At 37.5% G+C, this 16,432-nt stretch overlaps 2 protein-coding genes across 2 annotated transcripts in view; one reads left to right on the top strand and one right to left on the bottom strand.

Moving 5' to 3' along the window:
- LOC124111431 (cysteine--tRNA ligase, cytoplasmic-like) overlaps positions 1-16,432 on the top strand; it is a 283,163-nt gene that overhangs the window by 42,429 nt on the left and 224,302 nt on the right. The window lies entirely within an intron of this gene.
- Positions 1-16,432, bottom strand: part of LOC124111433 — a 152,602-nt gene that overhangs the window by 4,891 nt on the left and 131,279 nt on the right. Inside the window, exon 4 of the mRNA XM_046471135.2 lies at positions 4,046-4,175. Within this exon, the coding sequence (XP_046327091.1) occupies positions 4,046-4,175 (130 nt within the window). The remainder of the gene's footprint in view (positions 1-4,045; positions 4,176-16,432) is intronic.

Below are 16,432 nucleotides of genomic sequence, written 5' to 3'. Positions count from 1 at the left end.
TTATGACTCATAAGCGATAAGAAAATTATTGTAGTTTTTGAGCAATATCTGAAAGTTAATGAACTTAATGATAGCTACAAATTCTCAATGGTCTCTCTAAGAGTAAAACTGATATTGATTTTGAGTTAAGATCTGAGAACTCAAAGCCATTGTATCAACAAGTCTTGCCTAAATGCTGTGATATTGCCAAAACTTGCAATATTTCTTTCATCATAACAATACAAGATTCTGTTTGGTTTGAATAATCAATGAAATAACTTGAAAGATTGCAAAAAAATCTCATATCTATCTCTCAAAGGAAGTCTGTGGGGCAACAGAGTGAGAATTTTTCCTCAGAATGTCTTAATATCAGCGGGTGTTTCGAACATCTGTGATGATGGCAATGAGTGCCACTGGATGTTGATGGTGTCTCACAACGTGTTGATAATTCGTAATTCACCTGAGGCCGAGTTTAGAGGAAAAGCAAAGATTGTTGTCTCTCTCGACAGCCATTCGGCAGTATCATCAAAGTCACACTCTTCCCTACGCCTTTTACTTGAGCAATCCACTGAAAGATTGGACATCATAGCACCTTAACTCTTAAACTGAGGCGTATTAACCCATTTGCCTTCAAAATGTGGTGATAATGTTGAGGATCATTTCAGTCGTAAACTAATGAGTATAAATCAGATTTTCTGACATCTTATTTTTTTAGATTGATATGCTTATGAGTTCAAGTGAAAACGGCCATGTTTAGATTGTTCAGGTTGAAATAATTACGGCAAGACTGTCAGCATGAACTCGAAAACAAATGTTCATCCATTACTCCAAGGCCCAACAGAAAATGTTGAAAAAAGGTGTTTAAAAAAAAAATCAAATCAAAGTAACATTTTTTGGATTTTCTTTTCAAGTGTAGTGGTCATATAGATTAATGAAGATATTTATTCAAACATGTCCGGGACATTATTTTTTGTGCAAGTTAAGAAAAGGAAGATGCATTAAAATCTCAAGTAAGGGAGAAGGTCTTACAAAAAGCCTGAAAATGTCAATTCTGGAAGGCTTCACGTTTTGTTTATTGGAATAATACTTTCTAGTTTGTCAAATTAGCCAACACCAGGGCGGAATATTTCCACAAGGGCCTCTTTACCTGCTTCTCCCACGCTAATGCCGTAAAGTTTAGTTTAGAAAGTGGCTGCACTTAGAAGCACATCTCCAAATAATTCCTTCTTTCTCTGTGTCCTATCTTGTTAGTTTAGTCATTTTATCGCCATAGTTGGGACGGATACTGTTTCACCCAGCCTGTAGGGACCACTACACATTCTGACCACTATGAAACACATGTGCATTTTGTTTAATATTTCCATCATTTTAACAGTACATTTACGTTAAAATAATTATATTTAATATGATATTGTGCTATTTTTATTTTTCAATCGATTTGTTACAATCATCACATTCTGTTGAATATTCAAGAAAAAAATATGAATTATTTGATGAAATGAAATGAATTATTCAGGTACTTTTTAATGTAAATAGATAACCAGCTTTTTTCCCTTTTCAGTTGAAAAGAAATAATCTCTTGGAACTGATTAAGGTGGATCATGGGTTAAAAATGGAACCCGTCATTCTCAAACTGGTTGAGATGTAGAACAGGTTTATTATTGTAGACGGAAAAGACATAGACCAGCAGTAAGAAGCTGACACAGATTGCAATATTTGTGGATTTTTGTCAGTCCTGTGTAGTTTTGTTTTGGATACATTGCTATCTAAACGCCTGCTTGACGTATTGTCTTGACAAATTGTTCGTGTCCTACACAAAACTGTTCACTGCCTGTATCTTGCAACATTATACATATTATGACTTGTCTATCAAAACACGTTTTTAGCGTGGTTCTGTATGAATTAAGTAATGAATCTCTAAAAATACTAAGTGGGTGTTTTCTTAATGAACAAGTCGGTAAAGAAAACGTAGTCTGGAAAAAACATCAATAGAGTATAATTATGTGTATATTCGTGGTCAAATTTTGCGAATTTTCAGTTTTCAAAATCTAATTTTCTTAAAATGCTCACAATGTCACTGCAAATTGAGCTGTAAGGAAGGAAATCGGATACCAGATTGCATAGATAGGCTCTTTATACTCAGGACCGCACCGTGACGCAACACAAGTGTATGATTGTAAGACATGTAGAACTCTTTCACACAGAATCCCAGGCTTCTTTGAATTTTTGTAAAAAGTGAACATTTTTCTGACATCTCCTACCATAGGTGAGGGATTTGCAACAGAAATACATCCAACCGTATTTTCCTTGGCAATTTGTCAAACTTGCACAAAAATGGTGGTCTGGATGTTGCTTACAGAGTAATACATCTCCGACTTTGTTGGCGGTTGTTAGCAATCTGTGCGTGATTGTTTCAACTGTGCTGAGGATGAAGAACTTTATGTCTGTTTTCTTTGACAGGAAGTTAGAGTCGGACTTTCTCAAATATTTGAAATGTAATCACTTGGTTGTGATTTTCAGTGCAGACAGCTATGTATGTCAATTTTCTTTCTCTTTCTTGGAGGTCCTGATAAACAGTTAACTCCCCTGATGAAAAAATGAACCGAAAGACTAACAAACAATTGAATTTTTTTTTCAATTTTGAAGAAATAAGAATGCTTATTGATATGAAATATATAATCCAAATTGTGTCATTTTTTTTGTAAATGAATAAATATTTATTTTCAATGTGATGATCTTATGATATTGGAAGGGCTTCTAAATATGCATAAATATCAAATGTGATAAGTCTCCTAAACAATGCAAGGATGCAGTAAAGGTGATAAAATCTGAGAATCTCTTCAATTCTGAAAATATCGTTGAAAAAACCCTCACGTTACAAACAAGATCACATGATTATAATGGCCTTGTATCATTTTCAGTGGAATTTACTGTGTTGTTTCAGCCAGATTAGATTTCAAACAATGCTTTAATGTTTCTTCTACCTGGGAAGTACGAGTAATGTGAGCCACGGGTTGGACAGCAAATGGTGTGCGGAAAGATCGTAGTTGATCTGTGAGTGGAGAAGATTTGAAATTGGCTGCTATGAAACACCTGAGCCGCCATTTTGTACTACCTCTCATCTTTTGTCAGCAGGACGTTGGGAGGTGATCACATGACCCTTAATGGATCTGTGTGCTGGGAAATGAACTACTAGATTGCAGTTGATGATGTTGGTCCGCATGGGGTGGGGGATGTGGCGGGTGGCAAACGCATTTAGGTGACAATGTAAAGAAATAAGATATGGGTAGGTGGCCATGTGGATGAAAGGTGTTGCTGCCGAAAAATGAATGAATTTCAAGGACGTCTTCAAGATATTTATTCATTGATCGTCCTTGATGGAGGCATATTGTGAAAGTAGGGGTTTGTGTTGGTGAAGTAGACTGGAATAACACAGAAGTGCTATCAGAATTAGGGTGAATATCATTATGGTGTTAATAACTGAAAAATGTGTTTTCAAGGACTTGGTTTGGTTAAATTTTAAAGATCAGTTAGTAAGGATTGACATTTTTCTTGGCTAGAGATTATGAATTTGGAAAAAAGTAATATGACTATCAATTGTACTTCGATTTGAAGGTCATATGAAAGGTAGCTCGCAGAATGAAGTGGTCCACTCCTCTGCTGAATGTGCATTGTATGGCAAAGGACAGATGGGGAGATCTTGATAGATCTATGGTATATTAGGGTTAGACTTAATCAAGCTTTTGCTTCCATGTGGCCGGTTTAATACTGTAACCTTAATCATGTAATTCCACGAATACATCCATGTGCCATGTAGCCTCCGCTGATATTCAATACATCTAATCTGAGCCAAAACTATGAAAGGTCAGCGCTGAACAGGTCTCTTCCAAATCAGGATTCAGGATCAATGGTGAAAATAAAGGCACCTTGAGAAGGTGGAGAGCTATCATTTGATTAATATCATACACATAGCACTGCCTAGTTTGTTTAGAGAACCCAATCTCTCTGCTAATTATTGATTGGTTGTTTCTTACGATGTTTTGTTGACCTTGACCTTTGGTCTCACCTGTTATCATATACATCTGCGTTCCCTTGTAGTTCTGCTCTTGACTGAGGAGAATCGGCGGCATTACTTCAGTTGGTGGCAATTTTATAGTTTCATTGCGTGCATTGAACCCCTCCATATTACCAGGAATCTGAAAAAAAATCATGATACTAATTCAGTAGGCTCGATAATAGACAGCAAAAGACAATTGACAGACGGTCACAGTGTTGAGGACTACAGCTTCACCTGTAACCATAGTGATTGGAATAAACCCTGATTTAAATCACGTTGACAATAAAGATCAAGCAAGTCTAACAAAAGAGCAGGTTGAAATGTGTTATTTTTTGGCCAGGTATCTCTGATTATATATCCGGGCTATGAGAATTGTTTATGTGCTTCTAAACACAGATAGTTATTGGGGAAATGGGTGAAATCCATACACTATAGCCATAGAGAAGAAACCTGCTCTGCTGTAGAGTTATTATTACCCACAAACACCTAATGAAGTTCATGAAAAATACAATTATGGCTTTGAGACTCGATGCTAATCAATCAATCCTGCTTGTTCCAAGAATATATAGGTTAAGGGGTGACGTTTCTCAAGCAGGTTTTCACATTATTGGTTTTAGGCTTTTAAGATTCTTGCAAACTAGTACCTATGTTACTATGCATAATCAGGTAATATTTTGTCGTTTATTGGTACATGTATTTACAAATACCATATATCTTCCATTTGAATCTTTGACCTTCACATGTTTCTATTTTAATCTACTGAGTTGTAGAATGATGTTGAATGTACATATGGAGCGGTGGGGTAGCCTAGTGGATAATGTGTTCGCTTGTCACCCCGAAGACCCGGGTTTGATTCCCAACATTGGTACAATATGTGAAGCCCATTTTCTGGTGTCCCCTGACGTTATATTGCTGGAATTTTGCTAAAAGTGGCATAAAAGTAAAACCATACTCAATCAATCTATGAGAATTTCAGAAGTATCTTATTAATTCAGTTCTTCATGTTCCAGAAGGTAAATAATAAAACATAAAACATCAGTGATATTGCACGAATATTGCAAAAAGCGCTGTAAAACCATAATCGCGCGCTGAAATTACCTATGATTTTGAAGTTTTCCAAGAAGGGAAAACATTTTATATACTTTGTATCACATGTTTATCCTATGTGCCAAAAGGCTTATGAAGTGTTCAGGAAGCAATTTTCTGTAAATGCGAGCAACAGGGGTACACACCATTTGTCATATTTGAGTAGTCCACAGCTCATTTCGGACTAGTGGTTTATGTAAAATAACTAGATGTTGGGAGAAAACAATTAGTCCTTCTATGTTCAAACTAGTTGTGGGCGATTTAGAGGCTGTGTCAAACACTAAACTGGTGTTTAACCCAAGCAGATTATTACATGTTGGTAAGGACAATACCAGTCTGTGAGTTTAGCCACTAGTAAAAGTTCAGTTGAGTCTGGTGTGCCAGCTAATAATAGTTCATATAATAACACTAAAATCGAATGAATATGATGCTGAGAGACATGTTCGGGCTTGTCATCTCAAAAGATTTTGGCACAGACTTCAATAAAAAGATGTGACGAAAAATTCAGCTTGGGTCACAGACTTGATGACTTGCTGATAGTTCGATTTTTGGGGGAAGTTCTGCCATGCTTAAAAAAATGTGCCATGATTCTGTACATGATAATGTCAAAATAAAAGAGAAAAGGCTTGTTTTCAGTCATATAAACATGTCTGATAATTTCTGTATGTGATCATGTCAAAACTTGCATGTGACAAAACGAAAGAAAAGGCTTGTTTTCTGTTATATGAACATGTCTGATAGCATTCTAAACAATAATGAAAGTTTCCTGCAACTTTTTCATATTGAGTGGTCCAAAAGGGTCGCTTAACCTCCCCATCCGTTGTTACGTGAGCATTTGAGCTTATGAAGCTATGTAGTAGAAATATGAATTTTCCAAATTTATCAAATCATACGTTTCTTTTATTTCTATGGAGGAAGAAAAGCACTCACATTTTCAGGTCAGACAATTTTGAGTAGTTTGCTCATAACTTTAATGACAGTCTTGCTCATTTGTAATCTTAATGCATTAGTTGTCCAGATAGTTGCGCCTACCCTCGCCCAGCTAAATATAGGACCACCCTCCTCCCTATAACAAAAGGTATCTGCGTCAGCGCATTTTTCAATTTCCTACAAATTGTTGATCTGGAAAGACCTTTCAGCCGGTCGTCACGGTAGTCATAATGTGTTGTTACGTGTGAATCTTGACTTCTATATCTAAGAGACCACCTGGCTACTATAATACCATCACAGCTTCCGGAATCCATTTCTAGTGATTACCTTTCCATATTGATAATTTGCTTTGATAATAAAGAAGCAGGGATGTTTCAACATTAATAGTGGTACAATTTGTCAGAGGCAGATATAAAAGTTTACCTTGCAAGAGTTTAATAGAATTGTGTAGTGAGGTACATATTAAGATTATTTGCCAAATGATGTGAAAATACGTAGTAATGGGAAATGAAAGAACATCTTCAAAGCAGATTTCAATACAGTTGATCTGATGAGCTATGATTCTGTGTTTTTAAAAATATTTATTCTGGCCACAGCCTTTCTGACATAACTATTGTGTATCTGTACTGGAAGGTTGTCTTTCTGACATAACTATTGTGTATCTGTACTGGAAGGATGTCTTTCTGACATAAATGTTGTGTATTTATACTGGAAGACCTCCATTCTAAAGCTAGCCCTTCTGACAACTGTCGTGTATCTGTAGTGGAAGGTTGCGTTTCTGACATAACCATTGTGTATATATACTGGAAGACCGCCATTCTGACATTTCTATTGTGACAATTTATACTGGAAGACCTCCATTCTGACATAACTGTTGTGTATGTGTACTGGAACCCTCCATTCTGACATAACTGTTGTGTATGTGTACTGGAACCCTCCATTCTGACATAACTGTTATGTATCTGTAGTGGAAGGTTGTCTTTCTGACATAACTATTTAGTATCTATACAAGAAGGCCGCCATTCTGACATAACTATTGTGTATCTACACAAGAAGGCTGCCATTCTGACAATTCTATTGTGTCAATATATACTGGAAGACCTCCATTCTGACATAACTGTTGTGTATCTATACAAGAAGGCCGCCATTCTGACATTTCTATTGTGTCAATTTATACTGGAAGGACTCCATTCTGACATAACTGTTGTGTATGTGTACTGGAACCCTCCATGGCACATACAATAACCAAGACGTCTCGTCAACAAAGACACCAATCTTGTCCCTAAATACTAGCCAATACTACAGTGATGCAAGCAGAAGACAAAATGGTTTCTTGTATTCAACCCCTGTGGGGACTCCAGATATGAACTGACGTACCAGCAACCTCATAGTGTTTCTTGTTAGGGACTACTCAAAGAACACGGAGGTCAGAGTGAGTGAGTGAGTTGGGTTTAATGCCGCTTTTAACAGTATTCCAGTCATATCGCAGCGTGTCAGCTTAATGTGGGAGGAAAGCCCGAAGTGATGTAGGTCTCAGACGTTTGCCACATGATGAAACCCACGAGCACGGGTATGGTGCTGACAAACCTAGAAACATAATTGAGGTGAACCGGGATTTGAACCCACAATCATAGGTTTCTGGCGTGCCAAGAGACGCATCTCTGCACAGCGAATCGTGGTGCCTTAGACGACTGGGCCACCCGTGCCCCCCACGGGGTCAGACTTGGTGACCGTTTGACTGTTTTATTGCACCCCGACAGCATAGATTGTTGTTTATGATAGCAATCACTGGATAATCTGGTCCAGACTTAATTATATACAGGCCGCTGTCATATAGATGGAATAAGGTTGTAGCATTAAACAAGAAACAAACAAACATGTATTCATATATGATGTCGGGAGATTTGATTTTAGCTTGCAGTGACTATTTGGTGTACAGTCCAGGGACAACTTAAATTTGTGATTCTATTTGTCAGCAATCCACTGTACCAAGTCAGTGATGGTCATGTTTTGGCTCCTTCTCTGATATGAGTGTAATTCTTTTGGGTTTTTGAATAAGCCAACACCTAATATTATATTTTGCCAATCCCCTTCGGACCTGAACCTATATTTGCCCATGAAATGTCCATAATGTGCATGTAAGTACATCGATCGCCATTTTTGTAATCTGCCTGAATGCCTGCCCACCTGATCATGGCTATTTATGTTGACAGCAGCCGAGCAGCCACACTCAGTATTGTGAGCGTGACTATTGACCCAAGCTCTGGACTCGCCAAATACGGACAGGATGTGAAGGCTTTTTGTAATTGCAATTTTGTATGTTCAGCTCAGATTAGGGTATATTTATGTCCAGAGTTATGGCCGGTTTATGACAAAGTTATTGGGGATTTCATCAGGCCGTTATTAAAGATTCTCCATGTTGTTGTTGCACTAATGAATGCATGGACACATGGCCCTGGGATTAACTTTGAATTTCCTCGTTGTTTTCTCCACTGTTGTCATCAAGACTTGCTCTGTTGTTGTCAGATTTTGTGCAATTCATTATTGATAATTTCGTCATTCTAATCACGCATCTCTGTCAATAAAACTTAACTGATTTCTTCCCTGTTCGTTGTTGCATGACAACATTAATCGTTATTGCTAATACCAGAAATTGTTCTTCATGGTTAACTAGCTCCCTCATTCTTGTAGTTTCCGTGCTCAGTTTCATTTTGTTATTCAGGAAAAGCAAAAACTGTTTGGCTACATATATATTCCATGGTGGGAAATCAATATTTATATTTCAGCCTTGTGTGAATGAATGTTATTTATTAATTCCTTAAGAGGGGAATGTTTTTCTGACTAGCAGACATTGATTGTGCAGTTACTTATTTTAGAAATCCATGTTTAATATAGAAGGATAGAAGAATAGGTATCTAGTACCACAACTAGGCCTTTACAAGGCTAAGGCTGTGACTCCATGCCGACATAACTGACAAGCAGATGCATAGCAAGTCATTGACTAATAGCATAGCATAGAAGATATATACCATAGCATAGCAGATATATACCATAGCATAGCAGATATATACCATAGCATAGCAGATATATAGCATTGCATAACAGATGTATAGCATGACATATATGGCATGGCAAAGGAAGATTCATAGCATAACAGATATATAACATAGCATTACAGATCTTTACATCATGCATAGCTTAGCATCAAATAGTGTCCGCTCTATTTCAGTCTTGATCCAACTGGATCCTTGTCCACAGTGGAGGTTTGTTGGGGCATGGTATTAGTATGACGAGTGTACAGTAGACAGATCGATATAGTCAAACAATGCGCTCAGCAGACTATTCTCTAAGTACTTTTGGTTACAGTTCTATAAATATTCCCTAAGGTTTACAATGGTTCCTTTTCCTTTACCTACAAAAATAATTGGACAGCTTAAAGACCCTCTGACCAGTAAGGGGGCACGGATGGCCCAGTCGTCTAAAGGTGCCGAGATTCGCTGTGCAGAGTTGTGTCCCTTGGTAGTAAACGTCTGAGATCTGCATCACTTCGGACTTTCCTCCACCATTAAGCTGACACGCCGTGATATAACTGGAATACTGTTAAAAGCAGCGTTAAACCCAACTCACTCACTCACTCTGACCAGTATGATGATCCTGTGAAGTTGAGGGAGCCGTGGGTCCTTTAGTGAGTGAGTGAGTAAATGTTGCTTTAAGCCGCATCAGCAGTATTCCAGCTATTCGTGGCTGGGTCCTCGAAGTGTACTGCTATAGTATTGAATCTAGGGACACACTCAATCTATAGCCTTTAACATTAGGGTTGTGACAATGACCCGTGACTTTGATGCTTAATTATATAAACTGATATTATTTCGTATTTTTTCTTTAATGCCTCACTCAACAATATTCAAGCAATATTACCCTGAGTGTAAATAATCATGTCTGGACCAGAAAACCCAGTGATTAATATTATAAGTGACTTTCACGATTGTCGGGGTATGATGAAATACAGTCTACCAAGACACCTAGCCTAACAACCCAATCCAACCCGATCCAACCCGATAATGTCGTCGCCTCTTATGACCAGCATATGTTGTTGGGGCCCATTCTAACAATCCATGATGACAACAGGGTTCAACCCTATTCACTCACTCACTCATTGACTCATAAACAGGGATGACTGTCTGACTGGCATTTTGTATTTTGACACCAATACAGTCATCCAAATCGCCAGTCCCTGTTACATTCAACTTATTCAGCCCGTGGACAAAAATATTTGATTTTGTAATGAGAAGCTGAGAATGACGAGGATCAAGATGTTTGAAGTCAGTTTCAGACTCGACAAGATATTTTCCCAACAATTGAAACTGGTCTGTTGCATCCTGCAACTGTCGGCAATTCCCTCCTGAGCATGCATAGCTAAGCATCAAGTGTTTTCATTGGCTATCGAGTGTTTAGTGGATTGGAAATTGGCCACTCGAATTCTTTGGCCAGTACCACTTGGTGTGAGAGTGATTGGGATGGGGATATTGTGGGGAGGCCAGTCTACAAACATACACGTTATTGTCTCGGTATAGGGACGTACTTCTTTATTGGCAACATGGCTCTACCATTTATATCCTAAAACAGTGGCTGGTCATATTATTGTATAGAAATACTGAGGTGCATGGTCTATGTTCGAAAGGTGTTTGATTGAGGTTACAGCATTCAAGACCTCAGTTATGCTTTCAAAAAGTTTTATGGTAGACATTTCCAAATTTGATGCATCAGTGACAAAAATCATGTCCTGTGCATTTCCTTATTTTACTTGTACGATATATTCCCGTTTTTTTAGGTGAACAATTGACTTGCCTATGCATCTGTTTGTGGCAGGTGCTACCAATGGGGCAGGATACGCGTACCTTTTCAAGAACACCTTGTTTCATTACAATTTGATAGTGATTCAAAAACACATGCTTTTAATATACCGTATTCGACGTAATAAGCGCCCACGGCGATATTTGCTCATATATTGGCTAATGAACAATCCCAATTAGCACCCCTTCCGATTGATCAATGTACACCAGACTTATTCATGCACCCTTATTATGGGCAATTAAATTCTGGAAAAATACATCGGTGGAATATAAACATTTCAGGTTGTCAGCGTAAACCACGAAATTTATCTTTCAACTCAAAAAATTTTCAACTCTTTTTTTCACCAAAATAATATTCTAATAAGAGCACCTGTTTTCTAATTTTGAGAGCGCCCTGGGGGCTTATTACGTCGAATACGGTAGTTGGAATCTAATAATCAACTCTGCTTTGTGTTTTCTTATGATTATTGAAAGGGTTTTGCTGCTTTTTATTTATAAAATGTGTCATTTGTCAGATATGTGCATCATCCAGTCTACATCTACTGCATGAAGATACAGTACCGGTACATGGATCCCATAGCATTTTTCTTTCTTCTGGATTTAAAATCCACTTGTTTTAACTTTGAAAGCTTAATAACCTACAAGTGAGTCTTGTTGAGAGTAGCTCCAAATGTCCCCATGCACAAAGTCAGCGGAGAGTTATCTCATTTGACAGAGATAACTTTGATCTTTTCATAATACACAACAATTCTCATAACATGTCTCATGTATAGTTAAATATATCTGACATATCTGATTATCCGTATAAAAAACGAGAACTATATTAAAATCTGTGCAACTTGGACCATATATGTTTAAAACTTAATATAGTTTTAGAAATCAGTAGCTTAAAAAATGAGAACTATATTAAAATCTGTGCAACTTATATCATTCGTGACCAACTCGTGTAGCGACTCGTGCCCCTCTCATTGCCACTTTTGCGACCGGGCTCCGTCTTAGCGCAAACGGGCATACGTAAAACAATTGTCAACTTGTTGCGTAGTGGTTCACATATATTTCCCCATGTATTATATATATTTCAGTTTAAAGCACATTGGGACGTGCGGAATTATACATTATGATTGAACACATTTAACTGTGTCTTGGGTATATTTTTAGATGCAAGACATATGTAAAATAAAAAATTATTTCTGAGGGATTCTTTGATGAAGAACTTGAAATCATGCGTGCATTCTGATTGGTTTGTCATATTTCAGGTTACGGAAAGAGGCGAGTGTTTAAAACTTAATATAGCTTTAGAAATCAGTAGTTTCGGGCTAACGAGCTAAAACATTTATGGCATTCAGTACTGTAAGTTTTACTATTAACTTAATCCTTGAATGTTTCAAATGGTATTTTGTAGTTGTTCTGAAGTGGTCATGTAATTAAGGCAATTCTGATTTTCTGAACTAAATTAATGATAATTCCTAATATATTAGCAGCATAGAGAAAATCTGTTGAAATGAACTGATAATGTATTTAGTAATACTGTGTTTGAAATATGGAACAAATGTGTTAAGAAAGGGCTTTCTGCTTCATCAGTGCTATGACACTTTACTTTGTAATGAAAATATGAAAGACTGTTTTGAAGTTACCTCCAGTTTATTAATGGTAGAAATACACTGATGATATTAATCTATGCTGAAGGTAATTTTCACAGACAGTTTGTTATGCTGGCTTTGAATGATAATGTGATTATTTCTGAACCCGAGAACTTGAAAAGAACATAATATGTTCCCAGTGTGTATCCATATTTGTGATACGAACCATTTCAACTAATTTCCTATGATCATAAATTAACAGTGAGTCACTGAGTAATATGGTAAATTGTATAGTGATCCAGTTAAAAATGATTATTTATCATTCATTTGGAGTGACCATAAATTCTTGCACAGTTCTAAAAGGTTTCCAATTTTTCATGGGTCATCGATCATGGATTAATCATTGGCATCGTCATTGTCGTCTTCGTCGACGTCGTCGTCATCATCATCATCATCATTAGATTTCTTAAGACGTGAATATCTGGGGTAGAATAGGTTTTCAGCCACCCATGCTTGCCATAAAAGGCAACACATAATATTTGTCGTAAGGGGCGACCAACGGGATGAGGCACGTGAAGTCAGTGAAGATGTAGGTTTGTCATGGTAACAGGACTATTTGAAACCCATAAGAGGCACATGAAGTCAGTGAAGATGTAGGTTTGTCATGGTAACAAGACTATTTGAAACCCATAAGAGGCACATGAAGTCAGTGAGGATGTAGGTTTGTCATGGTAACAAGACTATTTGAAACCCATAAGAGGCACATGAAGTCAGTGAGGATGTAGGTTTGTCATGGTAACAGGACTATTTGAAACCCATAAGAAGCACATGAAGTCAGTGAGTATGTCAGACATGATATGAAGGCCTTCCTGGAGAGGGATGTATATTCTGCCATCTGGGAAATAATACATCTTGTTACGGAATTCTTGTCACTCGGTTCTGAATCTAAATGTCAAATTCCATTAACGGCTTGGACAAAAACTGGTACAAATCTTGCCACTTGGGAAGACTAATATGTAAATGAACCATACACAAACTGGGCCCAACTCTCAAAGCACAGGGAATTATTCATCATGTGTCAAATTGTCTTTCCTGATTTCAATAAGTGAGACCTTCCACTCCTATAAAAGGTGTCCAGGTTAGAATGGAGACATATTGCATGTCCAGAAGTGGGAATAATTGTCATAATGCTTGTTTTGATCTACGTTCACTGTTTGAGGGGAATTAATATTCTCCCTATCGATTTTCCTCTTCAGACCTTAAGCTATTAAAAAAGATTACTTTCTTCAATACCTGCTAGATTAATTTGTGCCATATTCAATTATAACCAAGAATTGACATGGAAAGTTCCGTTCCTAAATTGATAGCGAAGTTCACATTGAGATGTTTAGCTTATAGCTAAAACGAACAGCCCATTTCTTCATAATGAATTAGATATTGCATAACTTAATGTTACATCACAGCACACTTCAAAGTGTCTAATGGTCATTTTAAAATGATTAAGAAATTGAAAAGAATTACATAATTTCTTCGAGGACTGTACAAAACGCCAAACACACATCTAAATAATGAGAATTTCATTTTCATTTTCAAACTAATTACATTTTACTAAACAGACTTTTGTTCATCAGGATATTTCATCTTTCTTCTCTGCACCCAAAGACCTGCATCTAATTCCCCAACCGTATCACTTCAGGCTTTCCTCCCACAATAAGCTGACAGCCAGAATATAACTGGAATACTGCTAGGAGCAGTGCTAAATCAAAATGGGTTCTATGTGTTTTACGTGTCCCCTGCTTTCATTTTGCTGGAATATTTCTGGAAGCATCATAAAACCAAAATCACTCACTCACTCACTCACTCACTCACTCACTCACTCACTCACTCACTCACTCACTATGACAGCTGATCGACACTGGCAATCATTGTATCATGTTTTCCATGTGTGGAGAGCAGGAGATTCACATGTAATGAAATAGGATTGAACCTGCAACACAATCAAGTGGAGAAATGATCCCAATGATAGTCACAGAATCCTGTAAACCAGCGGCGGTGGTAAACACGATAATTCCAACAGCAGATACTAACTGTCTTTGAGGTCACAACATTTGATAGTTGGGATTAAAGGAAACTGCTTCTACTCCAGCTTAATCTGAGTTGCCTTTGAAGTTTACACAACTACAATCTTCTACATTGTCAAAGCACACAATCTCCGTCACATGAAACCATCCCATTTGAACACAACTAAACCAAATCCCACTTGTAAGAGGTACAAGAATTGTATGTAATGACTCGGTGGTGTTTCTGCAACAAACACCAAGATCGTTGGCCAAGTTGGAACCAACAAAGGTAATTGGTCATTTATGAATGCAGACAAGAGTATGTAAGAAACAGACATTTCAATTAGGAGCAATCAAGTTACACCAAAAACTTTCACTGGAAACAGACTTGATTTTTTAAGACAGCGACACACTTGGAGCAGCAGACGGCTTGATCATTTCATAAGGTCAAGGTCAGGGATTATTAGTTGTCCAGTGCCAGATGAGCTGACCACAGTGTCCATAATTGATTTCTGCGAAGACATGTGTCATAAATGTCGGCTTCATTAGACTTGTCAGACTGCTGTCAAGAATATTACCTGCTAATTATTTACTTCAGTCTAATTAGCTAATTAGTCCTGCATTTCCAAGACTTACTTCTGCAAGAGAATTCAGTGAAAATTGCTTTTAGCTTTGAGATTGAAATGGAGTTGGAAACATGTATTGTTAGACATGATGGATAGATTTTTGATAGCAGAAATGAAATGGTCTTGATGCTTAAAATTCCACATTTCAATCTGACAATGAGTAACAGATGTGGTAAATGTCACAAAACATAGCTCAGGCATTTAATTCCCTCTTCTAATCCAGATCTCTGTCTGCTGCTGGTTAAAATTGTCTCAGACGTTAAATTACAAAGATATTCTTTTGTCGACAATTCTATGCTATTCTGCTGCTATCGCACCTCCAGTATTGAAAATTTCTTCAATCAGGAAATTGGTTTTCAGATCAAATATCTTTTTATTTACCACATGTTGGTAGCAATAACAATAGATGGAGCACAGAGTAAACATGACATACTCCGCCTGCAAAACTCATTACAAAATTGCGTTCCCTTGCAGGAAAATTCAGCAGTGTTTTAAAATATTAATTTTGCCAAGTTGCGGCCCCACCAGCCAATCAGCAGGTAGCTAGACTCGGGATGCACAGAGTCGTCCCACAAACATCCTGTCTACGTGTTAGAGACCCTTGTAATCAACCGTGGCATTCACACGCAAGCATTTGATGGGTTATCCCCGTTGAAGTTAAATCCTTTATAATTTAATAAGAACATGTGTAATGGTGTGAAATTTTTTAAAATGTGTAATCGAAGGATAGGGAAGTCCATATCCAAGAGAAAAGTGACACTGTAAAATATGGAAGCTTTGGTGAGATTTAAGGTTTAGATTCCATTTTTTTCTACTTAACCAAATATTCTGGTGTTGTGGTCGTTCATAAAGCTACATACGTGTTTCTAACACCCAATGCTATATTCCTATATATGTGACGGTAACCTGTAAATAATTCTGGATCAGACAATCTTGTGATTGATAATATGAGCAACTATCGACGCCATTGGGGTTTGATAAGATGCAATCTAAAGTCTCATCGACAAGCATTGGTTGTTCGATTCACTGTGCAGAGTTACGTTCATTGGGAACACCAGAAACCTTATGTTTGTAGGTTTGAACCCCGGTTCCCCCGATTATGTTTCTAGGTTTGTCAGCTCGTTGGTTTCACTGAAGTGACCTGCATCACTTCGACTTTCCTCCCACATTAAGCTGACACGCCATGATAAAACTGGAATACTGTTAAAAGAGACGTTTAACCCAACTCACTCACTCACTCACTCACTCACTCACTCACTCA

This window comes from Haliotis rufescens, unplaced genomic scaffold (assembly GCF_023055435.1).
Source record: "Haliotis rufescens isolate VD_foot unplaced genomic scaffold, xgHalRufe1.0.p SCAF_6, whole genome shotgun sequence".
Classification (NCBI taxonomy): Eukaryota; Metazoa; Mollusca; class Gastropoda; order Lepetellida; family Haliotidae; genus Haliotis; species Haliotis rufescens.
Note: the sequence above shows the minus strand (reverse complement) of the source record. Positions and strands in the feature narration are given on the sequence as shown.